At 43.1% G+C, this 24796-nt stretch overlaps 1 protein-coding gene across 1 annotated transcript in view; it reads left to right on the top strand.

Moving 5' to 3' along the window:
• Positions 1–24567, top strand: part of CACNG2 (calcium voltage-gated channel auxiliary subunit gamma 2) — a 134154-nt gene extending 109587 nt beyond the window's left edge. Inside the window, exons 3-4 of the mRNA XM_018552307.1 lie at positions 16712–16852; positions 23823–24567. Of these exons, the coding sequence (XP_018407809.1) occupies positions 16712–16852; positions 23823–24352 (671 nt within the window). The 3' untranslated portion in view covers positions 24353–24567. The remainder of the gene's footprint in view (positions 1–16711; positions 16853–23822) is intronic.
• Positions 24568–24796: the final 229 nt, after the last annotated feature.

Here is a 24796-nt window from a genome sequence, read left to right as displayed (position 1 = left end):
AGGATGACACTGTAACGGAACCACAGCTGGATAGAGGATGTTCTCAATATCCTCCCTAGGAGAGACACCAGACTTGCTCCTGAGGTCCATGCCATGTCTGGCCTTACTGGCACCTCCAGCAGACAAAGGGCTCATCTGGTTCTCCATCCCAGACAGTTGCAGATGTGGTCCACATCTGACCTCCTGTAGGCTTGAGGCCTAGTCAGTTTCTCCAACCATGTACATCCTACCTCCAGACTAGGCCCAGGGGCGAACTGCCCCAAGCATTTATCCACTTCCCCAGTATGCACCACTGGCCATGAAACTCCTAGTAATTGGCTGGTGAGGCATAGACACTCCCAATGTTCTTCTATTGACTGTCCCACTCTGTGGCAAAATCACACCCCACAGTATGTAGGTGCATAAAACAGCAGAACACCTAGAAATTACCAAGTGGTCACGGACTAAAAATTAGCCAGACCGATTACAATTCCAGCAACGCTAAATTTAAAGAGGCACTCCACTTAGGGTGAAAGGGGCTACAAATATTTTCGGAATATGGGGATGAGAGGGTTTTTGGAGAACGTGGGGCTGTGGTTTTGAATTGTTTTTGTGCAGTCTATTTTGACATTTTATTAAACCTTTAATACATTGCAGTGTGGTAGTGCAAAAATAAACTATATAATCAAACTGTGGTGCTACTGGCTGATTTGTAAGTTGAGTGCTTTATTTTTATAAGTACAACTTCCTATAGCTTTTAGATCAGTTATCGGACCCATTGGACTGTAGGATGGGTCCAATAAATAGCCCCTAAACCGAACCAAAGCACATTCACTCATCCCTTAATCTAAATCTAAAAAAATGTTTGCCTTTATTATACTTACAGTAAATATAGTATTAAATTATTAATAAACTCTCAAACATTCTTAAATATATTGTCCAGTAAAGTATTTCTTTACATTTTAGCCCAATCACTTTCAGCTATCATGTTTCCAAACAGCTTGGTCCAATTCCCTCAGCTCTGCTTCCCTGAACTTCTTGTTGAGTAGAAGATTACAAGGAAGAGCAAAGTCTTCAGATGCTGTCCATATACTAGCTTGGAGCAAGCAGGAGGGGAGAGGCTTGCTTTGATGTGCCTGTGTGTTTGTGGTGACACATACAGCTTTCACAGCACACACAAGGGTGGTTCCATAAGACCCTGCAAGGGAAACAAGCCACCCTAAAAAAGGATATCAGGGCCATTACTCAGGGGGGCAGCTGATTCTGCAGGAAACTAAAACTTCTGGGCCCATTCCCATCAGCAGCCGCGCTACACCATGCACAGTGCTGATGCGCTCGTTTGCAATGCATCGCACTGTGTACTTGTTTGTTAGAACTTTATTGAAATGTCACACTAGTATAAACGGTTGTACCATTTCGCACTGCACTGCGTTGAAAAAAGTACTGCATGCCATAATTTTTTTTCAGTGTACACTACCACCACAACAGGGTGTGAACAGAACCCATTTGAAACAAGGCAAATTGCCTGGTCTTGCGTTGTGGCTGCGCTAGAATAAATAGCCAGCGTACTCCCAACACATCGGTTGTGAACATACCCTTACACACAGTGGTGTGACTTTAATATCACTTTAAAGCTGATGTTTAGTTACATTTTGCTTTGTTACACAGCAGCAGGGGCAATACTTGCCTCTAATGAAGTGTGTCCTATGTCCTGCTGGCTGATGATTTCTTCCTTCAGTGATGCTGGATCCTCATCACAGTGTTGAACTTTCAGAGTTAAGTGCTTCTGCTGTAAAAGTGAATGAATCTTCTAAATCTTCACCACTTGCCTTACACTTCTGCCAGATCCCCGCCCGGGATAGAGACACCCTGTTTAGTTCTTCATTCTTGTTACTGTAGAGAGAAACAGCTTTTACTACTCCATGTGGCATCATCACCAGTCTTTTTTTGCAGGGGCAGCTGCTAGAAAAATAAATCAGCAGAGTGCTTTACATCAGTTCCTGTCTGATAATGTGGCATATCCCCAGAACTATATCTCCCAATAGCCCTTAGCTTACACACAGATTCTAAGAAGTAGTATTGGTTTTAAAGGGAAATAAATCAATGAATGCACAAGGAGAGGGACAGCGGGAGACAGTGTTGTCAGCAAGATAGGAGCTCACTGAATTTCTGGCAGGAAGAATAGGTATTTTTATAGGAGTTAACATGGAAAATGCACATGTAATGCATTCGTTCTATTTGTTATTTTATCACCACATACACTTTATTGTGTCAGTAGACCATAGACCTGCATTGGGAAAAGGATCAGTAAATACAACCATAATTCATCACCAGGAAGCAGATCTTGTGTATGTAATTGGCAAATATGGCCATCTCCATGTATGTTTGTAATTACACACAATAGATACAATCAGAGTTTTTAAACCTTTGGAAAATTACAAATATCTAGATATTTTTAATGCATATTTTTAAAAAACCCTGAAAAGACTATATATTTTCTGTAATCTATTTAATTCCTCTGTGCAACATAGAACCTCCATCCAGACAGGCAATACTTCTGTGAACCACAAGCTAGGGGCATGACCTGACTGCCCCTAGCTTGTGGAAAAAAAATTCACTCAGGTTTACCAAAGGACTAGGAAGAGAAGACGCCTTTCCTGGTGCAGATCAAATTTATTTTCAATGGTCATAAAGAAACATAAGGTACTCACAAACATAGGTAAAAAACAGCCATAAAGTGAAAGCTGGCAAGCACTGGGGGGTTCCTGTGTGCGAGTGACGTTAACGCGTTTCCGGGGCACGCCCCCTTCATCAGAACATGTTTTTTACCTATGTTTGTGAGTACCTTATGTTTTTTTAGGACCATTGAAAATAAATTTGATCTGCACCAGGAAAGGCGCCCCCTCTGTCTTCTCTTCCTAGATCACACAGCTTTCCCAGCTTATTTTAGGGGCAGTATCCTGCAGTATGCCTAAGAGGATTTCCCATTGAGGAGAGATTTTTTGCGGCGCTTCATTGCTTTTACTTTACCAAAGGACTAGTACAGAGCACAGACATTTTTGTTGGCTGTGGTCTTATAAATGATATATGCTAACCAACTTCAACGTTTCTTTTTATATTGCTAAATTACAGCAGACAAATTTAAACTCATAATAGTTTGCATGGCTGCTGCAAGCAAGCAGCGGCTCTTTGAATGGAATTACCCAGCCAGGACAGATCCCGAAGATGCTGTCGAGATCCACCCAGCTGCGTGAGTGAATTTGATTTCAGTGGTGATTAAACTGCTACTGTTTGTTATTATGGAAATGTGCAAGAAAGACAACAGAAATGTGTCCTACTTTTTGTTTCTTATTAAACACAGTATAACTCATGTTCTAATACATGTGATAACCGTATAAATCAACTGGATGTGATGCAGTGTGCTTTCGGCACAGCCCAACAGAGCCTCATAGCAACCACACTGTTCTGCCTGTGAATACTCTGAAAGGCAGCTGTCCTTGCAGAGGATAACAGAATCCTTATTGACCTAACATGACAATGGGATTAATTCTCTGGAACGGTTCCCCACTTCTACGATGTACTAATTATAGTAGGATAGTTTTTCTAAGAGAGTCATCCGAGTCTTTTTAATCCAAGCAAGTAAATCTGCAATCTTTAGCCCAGTTGGGGGGAAACAGTATAGTCTAAGCAACCTTATGCAGACAAATCCTATTTTTCTGTGCTACTGCTTAAACTGCTTTATCCAATTTACCATTACACAGCCTGATATTTGCAAGTGATGTAACCAGTAGAAGTAGCTCATGCAATAGGGCAAAGTAAGGGTTAAAGTGTAACTCCAACCCTTCTCTACCTTATCCAAAAGAACCTCTGTCAGATTTTTCTGTCTGTCTGTGGCCCAGCTGGGGATATTTACCCTCACTTCCTGTCCTGGTTACAACATTGATACTGGGCCTGAATGTCAGGAGAGATTTTTAACCCTTCAATGACAGAAGGTCAAACAAACCTTATGAAGCATTCTCATCAAAAGATGAAATGCTTGTTAAACCCGCCACGGGACTGAGGTCACATCACAACCGTTCCCAAATCTGTGCAAGTGTTTTCAAATTAAATGCAATTTCTGTCAGTGCTGGCTGTAGTTCCACCTTAGGTTGAGGCCCAACTTAGAGGCATTCCTATGGGGGCATTACAGCAGCACTGAAGTCACCCCCCCCTTCATTCTACAGCCCTCTGCCACCTGATTTGGGTGAAACAGTGCACACAGGAGAGCCTGCCACAGGAGAACACTTGAAGTGATTTGGGTGGTTGTAAAGGTTGATATGGTATCTATGTACTTGGCACAACCTCATCTTTTATTGTTCACAAAAAAATGGGTATTATTTTTGTGTTTATGTGCACTAAAATTATTTTCTCAGTATTTTTCACTGAAAATTTGGGTATGATAAACAGTTGCGCTAATATCATGCAACATAAAAAATTATAACTGCCACAATTTTATTCTACAGGGTCTCTGCAGTCAGAAAATATTCAATTCCTGGGGGATTTAAGTAATCTTCAGGCCTTAAAAAATAAAACCCCCAGTGGTGAATAAATACCACCAAAAGAAAGCTCTATCTGTCCCCAAAAAAGGGTATAAAATTCATTTCAGTACAGCGCTGCATGACGGAATAAATGTCAGTCAAAGTACCGCAGCGCTGAATACTGAAAAATGGCCTGGATGGGAAGGGGGTTTAACACCGCGGATGTCAACTGGTTAACATGTGTGCAAAAAATGAAACAAATGGCTTTTGCAGTGAAAGTGTTAATGCTTAACTGGGCTTTCAATTTAAAGCAGCTAAATGCATTCCAGGTGCCTCATAACAATAGGTTCTCCATTCATCACAGTTTGATTTCTTCAAATGCAACCACAGCCCCTGCCAGCATGTTGCAGAGAGGGACCCTTGATCTCTGTGTGCAAGCACAGGGGTGTGCACTTCCTATGGCCTGAAGCCCGGGACATGAAGTTCTATGCACTGGGCAGGTAGATTTTTTTCTACATTTAGCCCTGCTGTGGGCAAGCAGGGCTAAATGTAGAGCAGGGGAGCCACCGCTCATTTTGTACATGTGATCTGGCTGGCTGTATAGCCAGCCAGATGACTTGTAGAAGCCTGCTTGTTTCACCCCCCTGCCATGGTTTTCGTGGTCCCCTGCTCAACTGAGGGACCCAGGACCATGGCAAATTACTCTAGGATAGTTCAGATAGAGAAAGTCCAGTCTCCGATCTGCTCTGTTTGATCATTGAGACTGGAGCACTGTACTCGCAGTGCTTTCTGTCTCAGCTGTCACAAGCCGGGCTGCACAGGAGATTGAGCACAATGCTGTGCTTGATCTTCTGTATTGAAGGGCAGACTCCATAAAGAGAACCTGTCACTTCCAAATGCTGTCACATAGGGGCTTGTTATCCTCTATGTGATAGCAAAAAGGTTAAGTAAAAAAAATAAAAAAGCGATAAAGTAAAAAAAAGAAATTAAAACCAGCCCCCACGATCTGCATGCAAATGTGCATTGTGTGTGTGCACTGTGTCCTGCCCCCATTCCACTGTATGCCATATTGTGGTAGCTGGGCAGCAGGGTTCTCTAACACGCACAATATGCATCAAGGGTAAGTTCACTTTCCCAAGTGATTCTGAAAAATTGAATTACCCGCTTAAATCTGGCTCCCTCTCCCCCCACTTCTTTGCACAGTTAAATATGGTTTTGGCAATCTCACGACAAGTAGATTGTCATACGGGACAAGTAGATTGGGCCCCCGCTTTAGTCCTTGGACAAGCAGTGTTTTTTTACATTTCCACCCCCCTGAAGCAGTGAGCTCTCTGCAAAGAACTGAAAAGACACCCACTACTGAGTCAGCGCTAAAGCACTCTAATCAGCAGGAAGGATGAGGTTTGCTTTTTACAGAGCTATTGGCCTTTCTACTCATGCTGTGGCAGTGAGTAGAAAGTTTCTGAACATCTTTTGGTTTAATGAAGTTAATTTGGGCTATTACAGCAAATAAAATTTCCTTTTAAAGAAGTATTAGGAGAGTAAAATATACACTTCCATATACTTAGAGCACCATTCTAAAGGTGCCCATACACTGCTCGATTCTCGTACGAGAATCGGGCGAAATCCCGCGATCGTACGAGAATCGAGCAGTGTGAACTAAGACGTGCGTTCATCGGAAGCCCGCCCCTCAGCGGGGCGGGCTTTCGATGATCGCAAGTACGATCTGCCTGTCCAAGGTGGGCAGATCGTACGGGCTTTCAAGAAGCATACGACCATCGCAAGACAAAAGTCTTGTGATGGTCGTAAGGTGTATGGGCACCTTTACACTGCACCTGTCTCAAGCTCTATACTGCTATAACCGCTGATCAATCAGCTCCTTGTCTCCTCCCTGTAGAGAGTGGTGAATGTCAGTCTCTGCTCCCTGCATGGTTTCCCCTCTCCCCTCTCTACAGCACTCATTGGAGAGACAGATAGGGGAGGGGGTGGGCACATCTGGCTCTGGCTCTAGAGAGGCAGAGCCAGCTGTCAATCATGCAGCCAGGTGGATGTGGACAATATTGTCGAGATCCTTCTCTGCTGCATCGTGGCTCTGTGCTGTCAGAATACTGCCCACTATATGCTGACGTTGGATCTCAGGAGTACATTACTAATTATACCCCTGTGATCCAAAAGAGAAGTCAAACTCTACTTGGCTCTACATTTAGCATGACTGACTCAAGTCTGATGGGCTGTAGAACATTGAGTAAATCACTCTGATCCTTGTTTGTGCATGTATGAATCTACATTAGTATAAAGCTTCTACAAATTACTGTGTCTGCAATTTCTGCAGATGCCATTTAGAGAGAAAGCAGTAGAATTTCAAAGCAGATATATTACAATTATCTTTAGTGGCATCACATTGAAGTCACACCTGTAATTTTCTTGTGACTGATTCAGAGATGTTAAACTGAGGCAAGGTATGGTTAGTGGTAATACCACCAACATATTTCAATATTACAAGTTCCAAGGTGTTGAGACATTTGCATGTTTGTTAAACATTACAAAACACACTTTTATATAACAAACTATATTTAACCATAGCATGTAAGTGCTTGTGTGCATCACTGCAGAAAAAGAAAGTGCATGTACTTTTTTGCTTCACCTCACTGCAAGCCAGCATGTTGGGCTTAAAGTAGAACTACATAATTTTGGGGCCCCCAGGAGCTGCTGCCATAATAAGGCAACACAGTATACTTGCACATTATGGCACACTTACCTTGCAAAGTGCCCTGCTCTAGCAATTTGATGTCTGCACTCTCCTTTGTCATTGTGTCACCTGCACTTCCATTTTCTCCCGATCATCTTCTGGGGTCCTTAGCCATCTTGATTGGTTGGGCTAGGATAACATCCCACACATGCCAGGAGTTACTTAGCACTTGGCCTTTACTATACACTGACCTGTGCATGTGTGGCTATCAGTGTACAATAAATAAAAAACTGTTAGTGGCAGGGGAAAAGACTTTATGGCAGAAGAGATACAGGGTTCTGTAGTACTTTAATATTATGGTGTGAAGGGCCACAGCGGGTAACTCATAGCAACCAACTCAGCCATATAATGGAATCTGGATTATGTAAGATGACAGCTGATCAGTTATTGGACGTTATTAGGTATTATTCTTCATACAAAGTAAGCTCTATATCTCAGTAAATGCAAAAAAAACCTATACAGTAGTGCCACTACAATCTTTAATAGTTTCCAGAGGGAATAACTTTATATTACTAGTAGACACCACTTCTCAAAGCAATGTAGATTTGGGCAGACAGCCAAAGGAGATAACTGATTTACATTTTTGGTTGGTAACCTTGATCTTTTCTGCAAAATCAGTCACTCATGAATGCACACTATACAATATTTTTTTGAATAGGTTGTCAACTTGAAACAGAAAGTGTACCACTACTGCAATTTGTGTAGAAAGACAAAGGGTTCGCCACACTCCCCTTGTAAGGAAAAGGAAGACCAATCTTTTGTTGTTTATACTTCCTTAGTAGACATTGGTTTTACCCCCATGTGTTCTGAGGTACATTGAACTTGGCAGTCAATAAGCAGAGCACAACACAGAAGGAGTAACAGATCACTAATGATTAATATGCAGAGTACATGCTTGTCCATTCAAATATAAAACATTCAATGATTGCGGTAACATTGAATGGATGAGTTCTGTAATATTATGTGTTGCAATGTTTCTAGAGAGAGTAGAGATCTGTGGAAGGTGGACTTGTTGGTCCCCACTGAAGGCCAAAAGGGCAGATTTTATGCACAACCACAATAAACATCTATGGGACAGCAGCATACATGGAGAGGGCAGAGTTGTGATGTGTAAAACAAACGTGCTGTGCAGCAGGAAAGGCAAGGCAGAAAACCGCTTAGCAACGCTTCCCATGAAAATGCATTAAAGGAGAACTATGGGGTCAGTGTTTTTCCCCATAGTTCTCCTTGGGGTAACGGGAGGACACAAACTAGCGTCCTCCCTTTACCCTAAGCTCAGTATACCGCGAGCTACAGCTCGCGGTATACTGAGACGCCGCACCTGGAGCGGATCCCGACGTAGCTGAAGCGGTTGTATCAATTTTAAGTTACATGATCATTTCCCTTTAACCACTTGCTGACCGTTTGCGACATTTTTCAGTATTCAGCACTGCAGTACTTATGACATTTATTCCGTCATGCAACGCTGTACTGAAATTAATTTTATACCATTTTTGGGGGACACATAGAGCTTTCTTTTTGTGGTATTTAATCACCACTGGGGACTTTTAAAAAACATTTTGTTTTTTTATTCTTTTTTATGTGTAACTTTTTACATTTTTCTTTTTTGGAAAATTTAATTTTTTTTCCACTTAACTTTATTGCTATCACATAGGGGGCTAAGAAACCCCCCTATGTGATAGCAAACAATGTGAAAGGCCCTCTTTATGGAGACATCAGGGGTCTCCAAGACCCCTAATATCACCTAGGACCCCCGAAGAAGCTGATAAAGCAGAGATCTGCTTCATCAGCTTCTCTCCAGCGTCTGAAGCTGGAGAGTAGAGTAGAATAGAAAAATGTCACCAGCACACCAAGTCGAAAAAGCAGAATATTTTGTTGCCAATAGCTGTATCTTATTGGCAAGCGCTTTCGGGGCCTCGCAGGGTCCCCTTCATCAGGCTTACAGAAGGGGACCCTGCGAGTTACTGCAATTTGTGTAGAAAGACAAAGGGTTCGCCACACTCCCCTTGTAAGGAAAAGGAAGACCAATCTTTTGTTGTTTATACTTCCTTAGTAGACATTGGTTTTACCCCCATGTGTTCTGAGGTACATTGAACTTGGCAGTCAATAAGCAGAGCACAACACAGAAGGAGTAACAGATCACTAATGATTAATATGCAGAGTACATGCTTGTCCATTCAAATATAAAACATTCAATGATTGCGGTAACATTGAATGGATGAGTTCTGTAATATTATGTGTTGCAATGTTTCTAGAGAGAGTAGAGATCTGTGGAAGGTGGACTTGTTGGTCCCCACTGAAGGCCAAAAGGGCAGATTTTATGCACAACCACAATAAACATCTATGGGACAGCAGCATACATGGAGAGGGCAGAGTTGTGATGTGTAAAACAAACGTGCTGTGCAGCAGGAAAGGCAAGGCAGAAAACCGCTTAGCAACGCTTCCCATGAAAATGCATTAAAGGAGAACTATGGGGTCAGTGTTTTTCCCCATAGTTCTCCTTGGGGTAACGGGAGGACACAAACTAGCGTCCTCCCTTTACCCTAAGCTCAGTATACCGCGAGCTACAGCTCGCGGTATACTGAGACGCCGCACCTGGAGCGGATCCCGACGTAGCTGAAGCGGTTGTATCAATTTTAAGTTACATGATCATTTCCCTTTAACCACTTGCTGACCGTTTGCGACATTTTTCAGTATTCAGCACTGCAGTACTTATGACATTTATTCCGTCATGCAACGCTGTACTGAAATTAATTTTATACCATTTTTGGGGGACACATAGAGCTTTCTTTTTGTGGTATTTAATCACCACTGGGGACTTTTAAAAAACATTTTGTTTTTTTATTCTTTTTTATGTGTAACTTTTTACATTTTTCTTTTTTGGAAAATTTAATTTTTTTTCCACTTAACTTTATTGCTATCACATAGGGGGCTAAGAAACCCCCCTATGTGATAGCAAACAATGTGAAAGGCCCTCTTTATGGAGACATCAGGGGTCTCCAAGACCCCTAATATCACCTAGGACCCCCGAAGAAGCTGATAAAGCAGAGATCTGCTTCATCAGCTTCTCTCCAGCGTCTGAAGCTGGAGAGTAGAGTAGAATAGAAAAATGTCACCAGCACACCAAGTCGAAAAAGCAGAATATTTTGTTGCCAATAGCTGTATCTTATTGGCAAGCGCTTTCGGGGCCTCGCAGGGTCCCCTTCATCAGGCTTACAGAAGGGGACCCTGCGAGGCCCCGAAAGCGCTATGTGTGCCATCCCCAGTCATTTCGAGCACCCATCTTCATCAAGTGGGAATCCTGGTAAGGAGTGCAGTATGGTTCCTGTTTCTGAAGCTGGAGAGTGACACAAGAATGCGGAAGTGATGTAATCTACATCACTTCCGCATTCTTACAGTGCAGAGGGGACAGGAGGGAGATCGTGTACCGATCTCCCTCTGATCCCTTGACAGAGAGGCACTATGCTGGTCCTGGGCTCGCACCGAGCACAGCGGAGCCCGGGATCAGCGTGACAACAGGAGGGGGGGCACACAGGCCGGCAGCTCATACATGCGATCCGCCGGCTCTATAGGTAGGTAGTTAAAAGGTCCCAACCCAGAGATGGTAACACGCCTTTCAAAAAAACGCATAAATCGCTCAATGATTCTTTAAAAATGGATGTAAACATGAAGCCTGTTTTCATAGCGTTTGTAAGCTGTGAAATTTTTATGCTAGCCTGAGATAAGTCCTAAGATCCCATTCACACTGAGCGATTTGTAGCGAGATTTCAGCTCAAAAATCACTCAAACATCAGCTCAATGTAGCTCAGTGTAGCTCCTCCAATGCATTTCAAAGGAGCTGTTCACATCTCACAGCTCAATGTCGCCTGTAGCTTGCAGCTCAAGTTTGTCGCTTGAACATGACCTATTTCGGCGGATTTTGTGCGATTTGGCCCAATAGACTTCAATGGTGTAGCTCAATGTGGCACAAATTTGTGCAACATTGTCACGCTATAGAAGTGTCAGTTTTGCACAGAAATATAAAGAAGGAACATAAGCAGGAAACAGGATGAGGAATGATGTCATATCAAGACCGCTTTTTTATTGGATGCAGCCCAATGTAGCAGCTATGAAGTCCATGCCAAAAGTAGCGCTATGTAGCGCGACAATATGTGCACTGTAGCTCAATGTAGCTCAATGTCTCTCAAAGTCGCTCAGCTCAAATCAGCGCTGAAAAAGCGCTTTTTCTGATGTAGCTCAGTGTCTAAGAGGCCTTTCCTCGGTTTTAGCATGAGGACTTCCTTTAAAAGGTTTTTTTATTTTTGTCCATCCAGTTCTCAGATTTACACAACCTTGCCACACAGAGCAGCCAGGAGGCAGATGACACCACTGTCACAGTTTTAGAATGTACAAGGAATACACTGGTGTCTTCTACCCACTCCCAGCTTCATGATTGGGCAGTGAGAAAGCAGAGGTGGACTGATCAGATCATCTTCCTTCTCACTCTGCTCTCCTCCTATCAGCATGTTTCTTATCAGTATATTTGCATACAACACATCTGATTACATTCCAGTCCTGCCCCCCTCTCTTCTAGTCTAAGTGCTGCAAGATGGCAAGAGGCGGGAATCAAGTCCCATGCATGTACTTACAATACTTGCATTTAGAAAAGAGCCTTTACCCCTGTGAGCTCCAAGCAGACTGGTCTGACACTTATACAGTGCTTTATATATAAATGTATTTCCAGAAAATCTTGCATTGTTGTTTTTAATAACTAAAAATACTAAGGGCGTTATTTACAAAGCTGCCGAAGGGAGCCATAGTGAAGTGAGCGGAACAACGTTTGGCTATTCACTACGGCTCAGTACATCTGGATCAGCTGAGCCGAAGCTCCGGCAGCTCACTTACTGCTGTTCGCCACTATTCATATAGGGGCCGAATGTCAGTGAGTGAATAGCCAAATCCCGCCGAGCGGCATTCGGCTCGGCTATTTGGCTCGGTACCTCCGTGGTACTGAACAGAATAGCAAAAAGTGGAAGAAGTAGAAAAAAAAGATGAATAAATATTTTAAAAAATGTAAATAAATATTACATTTAAAAAAATAAAGATTTTCTAAAACATAAAAAACCCAAACAATTGGGCGGAGCTAGCAGTGACTCCGCCGAACTGCTTCCTATTGGCCGGCACTTGTTAGAGTCTTCTAGCAGGTCCCGGCCAATGAATAACAGCTGGACGTAGCCGGCCGTGACGTCACAGCCGGCTTCCGTCCAGTTGTTATTGTTTAATGACAGATCAGTCTCCCCAGGTCATTTGGGGACGCTGATCTGTCATTACAACTGGGCGGCTGGGCGCCCGGCTGTCATTCGTGAGCCTTACTGCCGGCCCTTCGGCAGGCTGTTTGCCTCTGCTTCGGGTGTCATTGCAGCTCAGTCGAGCCGAAGCATATGCCTTCGGCTCGGCTGAGCCGTTCGGCCGCCTTCGGCTTTTGAACCGAAGTGCTCCGGCGGCTGAAGAGAGTGGAAGGATCAGCTGAAGCTACGGCTGGATCCTTCGGCTCCTTTGTGAATAACCCCCTAAGATGTGATATGCAATCTATCACTTGCTCATGTTTCTATGTATTTGCTCCAATTAATAGAAGTATCCCCTGGGGTTACACATACCACATGTTGAGAAGTAGATTACTGCAGCTACGGTATTGTTAAAGCCACTTGTTCTAACTATAGGCAAGTGTTTTGTGTTTTAGGCAAACAGATGATAAAACACTGCAGATAATATATTTAAAACTAAACTTTAGGCAAACAGCTAAACACACTGTCGAACTGTTAACTGCCGAAGGATTTGTAATTCTGTTCAGCCTGTTTCCAGGATTTTATAAAACTTACCCTTGCAGCGGGGCTACCCACAAATTAAGGAAATATACTCACCTGATCCTCTGTCCTACTGCAGTCAGAGCTCACCTCACCTCTCTCCCCCTCTGCTCCGGCTGTGGAATGTCCATCAGGGTCCTCACATCTAATGCAAGCCAGTGGACCTGCATTTGATGTGATGACATCAGCGGTCCAACATGAGCAGGTAACCCTTGCAGTATGGGGGTAGGAGTTTTGTAATTCCTGGAGTTCTTCTTTCATAATGCCAGTTTTTTCTGTTGGAGAACACAGCCAATTCTGGATGCATTGCAGTTAAGTTAAACCTTTCCATTCCCCGAACATTTAAACATTTCCATCAAAATTGAATTTATCAGCTGTTTCAAATGAAGTCTTTCTTTTCCCCAGGCGTGCAGCCTAAGCATGCTGAGCTGTACTGTTACTGATATTTAAATGATGATTTTGTCAGAAAGGCAACATAAAAAGTCATCTCCATCTCTAGCCCATAGTTGCCTAATATTTCAAAAACATTTCCAGGGACGCCTTTTTTTGCTGTGCGCCCAGCAAGCTATTGTAGACAGAGAATGGACTGTAATTAGGGGTGGCGTATTCGTTTAAAATAGGCGTGGATCTACTAGAGGCATATCGTTAACCTATTATACAATTTCATTTTAAAATACTGCATATACAGGAAGGTGTATAATAAGGACAGAAACACCGCCAAGAAGGTATTGTTCCTTCATAAATGATCAACAACAATTACACTACAAACTAGGGATGCACCGAAATTTCAGCCACCAAAACATTTTGGCCGAAAATGCCACTTTTGGCAAAATGCTGAAAATGCCATCTTTCAGCCGCAATTGCAGTTTCCTTCATAGTTTTTCTCCACCCCGCTGGGCGCTGCTCTGTGTCCTGACACATTGCAGCATCCAGGAGGGAGGAGAGAAACTGTCAGAAGAGATCAAGCGGGGCCGGGGGAGGAGAGCGCTGTGAACACCAAGCGTGTCACCGGAGGCCGGGCTATCCTCCCGCACCCGCCCCCCCTCCCTCAGCCTCCTCTGACCAGTCAGAATGGAGAGCAGTGTGCGGGTGGAGACAGCCGTGCGCTGTCACAGGAGCCCGAGCCGGCAGTGAGAGGGAAGAGTCATCTGTCAAAATAGATTGAGCTCTCCTCCCCGCACCGCTGGCTCAGCTGTGACAGCATGTCAGGACGGAGAACGATATGCAAACATTCAGCGATCAGTGATCGCTGAATGTTTGTAAATAACTGAACATAGCATGAGTTACTATATACCAGTTATAAATGAATGGGAAGTGATCTACATCACTTCCTATTCATTCATGATTGTGTACATAGTAACTCATACTGTATCCACAATTTACGAATGAACAGGAGCACTGTTTGAGTACTGTGACACCTGTTGTGGTTGCTAATGGGATGAAGGTTTTTGTAGGTGGCACAAATTCTGTGTAATAAAGCTAGTTAGAACTCTGTCACCCAGCCTAAAATAATGTACAGCATAGCGTATACAGTGCAGGGGTCAGGAGTATAACATACTATAACATAGTGTATAAGGTGTAGGATCAGGAGTATGATATACAACATAGGGGTCAGATACATACCTGTGTACAGAGTGCAGTGGTCAGTTATATGGTGCCTCTTAGTGCTGGTCAGTGGGAGACAATCAGTGGGAGTTACTACAGTGGGAGACAATCTGTCCCAAAGTTAGTGTAAGAAAGTGGGGTAATAAACCCCCCACCTCCATCCTAAAATGGGTAGCCCCTCTTTGTCTATCCCCACAGAGGACCTATAGTGCCCAGGTGTCTGTGCGGGTGCATATTGTACCTAGTGTGGTTGCACAGTGTGGGTGAGCAGCATCTTACCTCTTTAACTGCTTCCGCTTCTCCAGTGCCAGACCAGGACCCTATTTATCCCCCTAAGGAAGCACTATCATGCATCTCCCCTCCTCCCAATGCTGAATTGTAATCAGAGGTGGCTTAATCAGTGGTGATCCATTCATATGCAAAACGTGCTGATATTTGCATATGAATGAGCAATGGGTACACTGTAACAGGGGCAGAGGGAGTGATACAGCCTTTGAAAGAGAGCTGAAAAAAAAGCATAACTGTACCTGTAAAATTAGGACAGTTGGTAAGTATGCTAACTACTCTGCTGCTGCACTACTTCTTTTGGGCTAGGCCTTTAGGCTAAGACCATGGGTGATTGTTATACCGGGCCGCAAATCATAGCTATTGTCTTGCACATTGGCACTTATTTATTTTCCTCACTTGTCTGTGTGTATTTTTCACTCCACTAGGATGGAGGGTGTGGGTCTTTGGGCCTGTCATAAAGTCTAGGGGGAGGGTGTGTGGCCATTAAGTCCCTGCCTCCCTCCCCTGAACTGCGGGTTTCCCTTTGGGGGAGTTCCCAACCTAGGACTCGAGGTCGGCCTTGGCTGACCTAGAGGAATGGCTCTGCCTGGCTTCGGCTAGGTCGACAAAAGTGCTCTGCCCCTGTTGGGAGGCTTGTGCCCCAGGAGGTCAGGGAAATGGACCATTTCACACACACTAGTGCACTTTTTTTGTGTGTGTTCACCTGCACGTTTAAAAATAAACCCAACTACTCTGCTGACCACTGATGTACACAGAGAGCAGTAACTCATTACTATCACAGAAAGGGCAAAAGGGCAAAGATACCACTATGGCTATGACTGACAGCCTGACTTCACTTTTTTTATGCAGCGCGAAAGGCAACGTGGTGTAATTCAATCATGAAATGTTTTAGTCTCTGGAGACATACTGGAGCAAACCTTTTGATTGCTGATTATGTTCGTTCGCTAAACAGTTCATATTTGGCAATAATTTCTGTAAACACCAGGAAAGGAAAGGGTTGCTTTAAACAATACAAACTAATCGAGGACTCACCCCCAGACTGTGATTTAACAGTGAAGGAGGAGCAATACATTGATAGGTAATCCATGTGCTCTACCATCCTTTGAACATGTTTAAACAGCTCTGCGCAAAGTAGCTGGGTTCCAATTGACGTAGAATGCTGCCCCTCCTTATCCTAATCAGAATACTGCTGTACGGAGAAAATAAAAAATGTAATAATTGTTAATGTATGATTAAATAGATTAAATAGTATTTTTTACATGTCTGGAGGACAGCGATAAACTCAATTTAAAGCCTATCTCCAGATTTTAAAAAACAACTCTTGCAGTGGGGCTACCCCTGTCCTGCAGGGGTTAAAGGCTCATTTTGTCTAGGGAACCTGTGTTTTTACTTACCTGATCCCTGCTGGCTTCAAGACTAGCACTCGCAGAATCTTCCACTCTCTGCTTCGGCACTGGGAGGTCCGCTGATGTCATCATGTGCCTATAGTCCTGCATTATGCGTGAAGGTTGCTGAGGGGCACTGTATGTGCTAGAGTGGAGGGGAGAGAGGTAAGCGCCAACTGCAAGGGGAGCAGGGATCAAGTTCGGAAAAGTCCTCTGCACAATACCCCTAGACATAAACGAGCAGTTAACCCTTGCAGTGCGATGCCATAACCCTGTTAATGTGAGAAGGTTTGAAGTCTAAACATAAATACATGATCTTCACTACTCTTACACTTTTTTTTACAGGGGCTGTGAGGGCTTCCAGTATATTTCCTATCCTAAGTGTAATCCTGCTCTTCATGGGAGGGCTTTGCATCGCTGCCAGCGAGTTCTACAAAACACGACACAATATCATATTAAGTGCTGGAATCTTCTTTGTGTCTGCAGGTAACAGACATCACTATTCATATACAGTAGATACTTTTCTGTTTTGATACTGTACTGTTAATACTGTTTGGGCACAAATGTGTCTTAAAGTAGTCCTAGGTTGCAAAACTGTATATTAAAAGGAGTTTTAGGATTTAATTGGAAAACTTCTAAAATCTCATCATCCCAAAATTCACAATTCAAAATCAAATATACAATAGGTTTCTGTGCCCGAAGCTCAGCACTTGTACTTTTCAACTGATACCCTACCCTAGGCCACTCCACAATAACCATCAGCCCTCATACTAACCCACCCTGCATCCACAACCCTAATGCTAAGCCTCCATGTCATGCCAACCTTCACACTAACCCTCCTTTTAAATCCAATCCTCAAATTATCCCTCTTTGTAAAACCCACCCCTCACCCTAACCCTCGCTGTAACTCCAACCTTCACATTAACCCTCTTTGTGAAACCCACCCCTCACACTAACCCTCCCTGTAACTCCAACTTTTTCATCCACCCTCTTTGTGAAATCCACCCGTCACACTAACCCTCCCTGTAAGCCCAACTCTTAGGCTCCATTCACACATGAGCGATTTTCCGTATATTCCCGAACATAAACATAAAAACCAATGCATTGCAATGTGCATTGTACAGACTATTGGGGCGGCTGCATGGTACAAAACCAACCGTCCCACAAAATAGTCCTAGCGTGATTTTACGGGTGGATTCTGCACGTTCTGGCTATAGTAATAAACGCAAACACGCGAAATCCGCATAAATGTTACCGTTTGCGCGGTTACTTTCCGCGTAGTTTTCCACATGAAACACTGCACGGAAAACGCTACTGCTATGTGTGAATGGAGCCTGACATTATGTCACCTTGTAAAACCAACCCCCGCATGGTGTAACCCCACCAAAGGCATTTATATATGAAAGTTCCGGATTGTAGGATACACACTTTCACTTACACAGTTCTGTACCATACTTTATTCCACTGCCGCTCTGCCACCCGCAGCATGTACGGGCGGCTGTGCGGCAGGGCTGGAGAGGCTGTCACACTAGTCCCGTAGAATATGCTGCAGGCACCGCCAGGCAGGATATTCTGCTGTGTGAGGACCATCTCCGCTTAGCCCTGCCCCCTGGCCGCCTAGACACGGAAGAGGGCCCTGCAGGAGAGGGAAGGTAAGTCTGGAGAGTGAAGGGGGGGCGGGGGGGATGCTGGTGGTATTCTGCATAGCTGACTTTTATTACAATGCATTGCTGGGACTTGTAATCCTGCATAGCTGGTGGTATTCTGCATTGCTGTATGATGATTATACAGCAATGCATAAGAGCACCAACTATGTCGGACTACAAGTCCCAGCAATGCATTATAGTGGGGGGGGGATGCTGGTGGTACTCTGCATAGTTGACTTTTATTATAATGTATTGCTGGGACTTGTAGTCCCGCATAGCTGGTGGTATTCTGCATTGCTGTATGATGATTATACAGCAATGCAGAATAGCACCAACTATGTAGGACTACAAGTCCCAGCAATGCATTATATTTTTAAGTAGGGATACACCAGTGTTAATACTGGGCCTTTTCACAAGTACTCATACTCGTGAAAATGCCCCGATACTAAATGCAGATACCGGTGTTCTGTCGAGAACGCTGACGTAGTCGAATTTGCAGACCTCAGCATCTGCGCTTGCGCACAGACCAATATTATCGAGGAAACAGGGATTTATTCACAAAATATTTTGTCTAAATCTTTAATTGTGACCGTTAATAATATTCCATCCATCATTTACTGCCATGGACGGCATATTATTAACGGTCACAATTAACCATTACAAACAAATACTTTGTAAATAAATGCCGGTTTCCTCGGTAATCCCATCTGTACTTAAGCGCAGATACTGGGTCAGCGTTCTCGACAGAACACCGGCACTAAAATTTTAAACAAGGGCTGCCTGAGGTCCCGTGCTTGCTGGGGACCTTGTCATCCTTCCTGTTAACCATGCGGTGCTTTCCCCTTTACCATAAATAGTTTTTTCTTTTTGCTGAAGAGCTGTGGTGGGTGCAGAAGTCTAACACATCTTAACATAAATTAGAGGTAACTGAACAAACAGGTGTCCCTGCCAAAAGGAGGTAGTAATGCCAGTTAAAGTACTACTTCAAGTAAACAACTAAATACATAATTTAAATGAATATATTAAATACAACAAAAGGGGAGAAAAAGGGTTTATGGAGAGATAAATACAACCATTGCATATGTAAAAATTATATCTAAATTTATTAGACATACAGAAAATTGTGGATAAATAAGATAAAATATTTTACGGGTGGATTCTGCACGTTCTGGCTATAGTAATAAACGCAAACACGCGAAATCCGCATAAATGTTACCGTTTGCGCGGTTACTTTCCGCGTAGTTTTCCACATGAAACACTGCACGGAAAACGCTACTGCTATGTGTGAATGGAGCCTGACATTATGTCACCTTGTAAAACCAACCCCCGCATGGTGTAACCCCACCAAAGGCATTTATATATGAAAGTTCCGGATTGTAGGATACACACTTTCACTTACACAGTTCTGTACCATACTTTATTCCACTGCCGCTCTGCCACCCGCAGCATGTACGGGCGGCTGTGCGGCAGGGCTGGAGAGGCTGTCACACTAGTCCCGTAGAATATGCTGCAGGCACCGCCAGGCAGGATATTCTGCTGTGTGAGGACCATCTCCGCTTAGCCCTGCCCCCTGGCCGCCTAGACACGGAAGAGGGCCCTGCAGGAGAGGGAAGGTAAGTCTGGAGAGTGAAGGGGGGGCGGGGGGGATGCTGGTGGTATTCTGCATAGCTGACTTTTATTACAATGCATTGCTGGGACTTGTAATCCTGCATAGCTGGTGGTATTCTGCATTGCTGTATGATGATTATACAGCAATGCATAAGAGCACCAACTATGTCGGACTACAAGTCCCAGCAATGCATTATAGTGGGGGGGGGATGCTGGTGGTACTCTGCATAGTTGACTTTTATTATAATGTATTGCTGGGACTTGTAGTCCCGCATAGCTGGTGGTATTCTGCATTGCTGTATGATGATTATACAGCAATGCAGAATAGCACCAACTATGTAGGACTACAAGTCCCAGCAATGCATTATATTTTTAAGTAGGGATACACCAGTGTTAATACTGGGCCTTTTCACAAGTACTCATACTCGTGAAAATGCCCCGATACTAAATGCAGATACCGGTGTTCTGTCGAGAACGCTGACGTAGTCGAATTTGCAGACCTCAGCATCTGCGCTTGCGCACAGACCAATATTATCGAGGAAACAGGGATTTATTCACAAAATATTTTGTCTAAATCTTTAATTGTGACCGTTAATAATATTCCATCCATCATTTACTGCCATGGACGGCATATTATTAACGGTCACAATTAACCATTACAAACAAATACTTTGTAAATAAATGCCGGTTTCCTCGGTAATCCCATCTGTACTTAAGCGCAGATACTGGGTCAGCGTTCTCGACAGAACACCGGCACTAAAATTTTAAACAAGGGCTGCCTGAGGTCCCGTGCTTGCTGGGGACCTTGTCATCCTTCCTGTTAACCATGCGGTGCTTTCCCCTTTACCATAAATAGTTTTTTCTTTTTGCTGAAGAGCTGTGGTGGGTGCAGAAGTCTAACACATCTTAACATAAATTAGAGGTAACTGAACAAACAGGTGTCCCTGCCAAAAGGAGGTAGTAATGCCAGTTAAAGTACTACTTCAAGTAAACAACTAAATACATAATTTAAATGAATATATTAAATACAACAAAAGGGGAGAAAAAGGGTTTATGGAGAGATAAATACAACCATTGCATATGTAAAAATTATATCTAAATTTATTAGACATACAGAAAATTGTGGATAAATAAGATAAAATTGGATCTCATAAAAATGTAAAATTCAATAAATATATGCCCATTCAGTACAGTCTCAGGCCAATAGCTTCTATGTTTATATATATAAACACATACAATAAAAGTGCATAATAATCCAAAATAAATATTCCAATTGCATAACTAACATGATTATCCCAATGGTCCTTAATGATCAATATTCGAGTACATAACTGACATGATTGTCCTAATAGTCCCAACGCATTTCGCAATTATAGCTTCTTCAGGGGACCGGTAATCAGTAGTCATGCATAGGTAGTGCCTGAGGTAAAACCAATTGTGAGGCGGATCGAGATGATTAGGTGGCTGGAAAACAGCCAACCACTACACTCCATTCTTCGTTGTGCCTGGGACCCCGGGGCATCATCAGGGGAAGGAGTGCCTGGGATAAAATCACGAAGGCCCATCGTACCCTGCTGGGATGTTTCTATAGAAGGCATATAGTAAGGAATGGCCTCAATCCAGTAACGTAGTTGTCCTGAGGATGATGTTTACGTTTTTAATGATTGGATACATGTTTTGAAATTGCTATATAGTTTAAGCGTAAATGAGACTGACCTTGCTAAAACATTGAATATTTTCCAAAAATAATGCATTGTGCCTAATGTGAATAGGACTATGGCAAATTAATTTAGCTAGTATCATTAAGCACATATGACAGTTTTGCTATGCAATTTATTGGACAGTTTATTAGACACGGTTTTTTGTTTAAGAGGGATATTCCCTCTACGGCTGGATGCCTAGGTAGCAGCAGGCGGGGCTTGAGAGGCGCGTGTGTGCTGGGTTGGCACATGCGCAGTTTGAAGTCCACACCGCTGAATGGTGACCGGGACTTTTTGATATCCGGTTAATCTCCATTTAGCGGTGGGGGCTATATATAAGGGGAGGGGTGGTAATGTGGGAGCCATCAGCTGAGGTTATACTAGGTTTCCCTATATTGATCAAGACTAAGGTATGCATATCTCCCTCGCAATGAGGGGAGCCTGTCACATATACAGTCCAGACAGCCTCAGTCATGTGCTAACCTGCACACTGGGGGTTCTTCCCAATCTGCAGCACCCTGCTGCACTGGACTCCACTCTGACTCCTGGGTGGAGCCTTCCTGTCTCCCAGGTGGAGTCTTGAACCCTTCCCAACAACTTTAATTTAAAGGATGTGCACACCTGTGCCATCAGCATGCGCTGGCCACTTAGATTCTGGACACAGGAATGGAGATAACGCAGTGGTATTGCCATGCACTGCCACAATATACACACACATAAAAATCACTTATACCAACAGTACGTCACCATTGTTGTTCAATGGTGCGGATGATTCACTCGCAATATGGATATTGGTTAGTTGAAACACTAAATTATACTTTATATCACTTGAATAAACATTTTACACACAGATATTATGTACAGTTCTTGCTACAATTGCAATTCACTAAGGGTTATTATCACTAACACTGATGTTATTTGTACACATACACTTATGAACTGCAACTTTATGTTACAGCCAATTGTAGCAAAATGATTTCATTCACATGCACTAACACTACTGTTGAAAGTCAACACACTCTATAGACTAGACTCAGGGATGTTCTGAATGGAACAGACCCATTAAATGACTGGCTCACACTAATTGCCAAAGGCAAATGTGTACGTTTTCAATTATATAATAATGAAAATATATTTAGATGAGAAGCTAGAAGGTGGAGATATATAGGAATTTGGGCCCATGATTACAATTTGTAGAAATATCCTATCCTCTTTACCCAATAGGTTGAGTGAGTGACAACTACGTTACTGGATTGAGGCCATTCCTTACTGTATGCCTTCTATAGAAACATCCCAGCAGGGTAGGCTGGGCCTTCGTGATTTTGTCCCAGGCACTCCTCCCCCTGATGCCCAAGGGTCCCAGGCACAATGAAGAATGGAGTGTAGCAGTTGGCTGTTTTCCAGCCACCTAATCATCTCGATCCTCCTCACAATTGGTTTTACCTCAGGCACTACCTATGCATGACTACTGATTACCGGTCCCCTGAAGAAGCTATAATTGCGAAATGCGTTGGGACTATTAGGACAATCATGTCAGTTATGTACTCGAATATTGAACATTAAGGACCATTGGGATAATCATGTTAGTTATGCAATTGGAATATTTATTTTGGATTATTATGCACTTTTATTGTATGTGTTTATATATATAAACATAGAAGCTATTGGCCTGAGACTGTACTGAATGGGCATATATGTATTGAATGTTACATTTTTATGAGATCCAATTTTATCTTATTTATCCACAATTTTCTGTATGTCTAATAAATTTAGATATAATTTTTACATATGCAATGGTTGTATTTATCTCTCCATAAACCCTTTTTCTCCCCTTTTGTTGTATTGAATGTATTATAGGGGAGAGATAGTACAGAGATAGACAGTGTTGAGGCAATCCATAAGTTTTTGTTTTAAATGAATATATGTTTACTATTTCATCTGCAAAGGGTTTGTAATTGTGTATGGCCAATCTTGTGATTCTCATACATCTATAACGCTGCACTAGGCAGTTTTTTCATAGTTTAGCAGCTCGGTTACCTTCTACCTGCCCTTTGTACAATGAATCAGCTTCATCACCTCTGTCCAATTAAAAATGAGGTGTGGCTGTACAGTATGGCCAATAAGTGTAAACCAGTGGCCAAAAAATGCAAATCAGATTACAGGTAATACAGCAAAAGTGTATGTATTTTAACTTAGAATTTAGTTGAGTGTCTATACTTTGACTTTTATACATGTGCCCCATACTTCTCTCACTCACCAGTCCCAAATTACCCTCCAAGGTAGTGAACACACTGATTGCCTAGTGCTTGAAGGAGCAGTTTTAGCAGCAGTTTTGAGGGAGGGAAGACTTGCATAGGACCACACTTGTAGTGACGTTTCATGCAGCATCAGGGAATACCTTAAATTATATCATATGTGTTCTAGTTCTAAATTGCAGTTGACATTTCCTTACAGTCTGATGTTTTAACCTTTCTTGTTCTTTCTCCTGTGTATATTTAACAGGCCTGAGCAACATCATTGGAATCATTGTCTACATATCAGCCAATGCGGGTGATCCTTCCAAAAGCGACTCAAAGAAAAACAGCTACTCATATGGCTGGTCTTTTTACTTTGGGGCCCTTTCCTTCATTATTGCTGAAATGGTGGGAGTGCTTGCTGTTCACATGTTCATTGACCGCCACAAACAACTGAGGGCCACAGCACGGGCCACGGACTACCTCCAGTCCTCTGCAATCACTCGCATTCCGAGCTATCGCTATCGTTATCAGAGGCGTAGCCGCTCCAGTTCCCGGTCTACGGAGCCATCCCACTCCCGTGATGCCTCTCCTGTGGGCCTTAAGGGCTTCAACACCCTTCCCTCCACTGAGATCTCCATGTACACGCTGAGCCGCGACCCCCTCAAGTCGGCTGGGACCCCTACGGCCACTTATAACTCCGATAACAGCTTCCTCCAAGTTCATAACTGTATACCCAAAGATAATAAGGACTCTGCGCACACCAACACAGCCAACCGCAGGACCACCCCAGTATGAAACAGGATGGAGCAAGAGAAGAAAGACAAAGAGGGATAGAACAAAGAGGGTCAGAAAGTTAAAGTAGTGTGGTCCAGAAATCAGGATCTGTGTATCAAGCTTTTGGCTGTCATTTTAATCAACAAGTGACCTCTTTTGGTTCTAAGTTAAGTTCCAAAACTAGTCTTTCCATTTCTACACAGGCACCACAACATTTAAACAATAATTTAAAAAAATGTTTTGGAATTCAATAGTAATCCAGCTGTTTCTAGGCTGTACTGTAACCATGTAAAAAATGGAAATAAGTGTCACAAAGAAACTGCTGAAGTCATACACTAGCAATCACCAACTTGTATTCACATGTTTAAACGCCACAACCTCAAATCAAGTTTTACAATTGACATGGGTTTAAAGTAAGAGCCATAGCCAGAAAAGGGCATAAGGCGATCTCAGAAACTTGAAGTC

Source organism: Nanorana parkeri, unplaced genomic scaffold (assembly GCF_000935625.1).
Source record: "Nanorana parkeri isolate BGI_ZX_2015 unplaced genomic scaffold, ASM93562v1 scaffold83, whole genome shotgun sequence".
Lineage (NCBI taxonomy): Eukaryota > Metazoa > Chordata > Amphibia > Anura > Dicroglossidae > Nanorana > Nanorana parkeri.
This window is presented reverse-complemented; position numbering and strand designations above follow the sequence as displayed.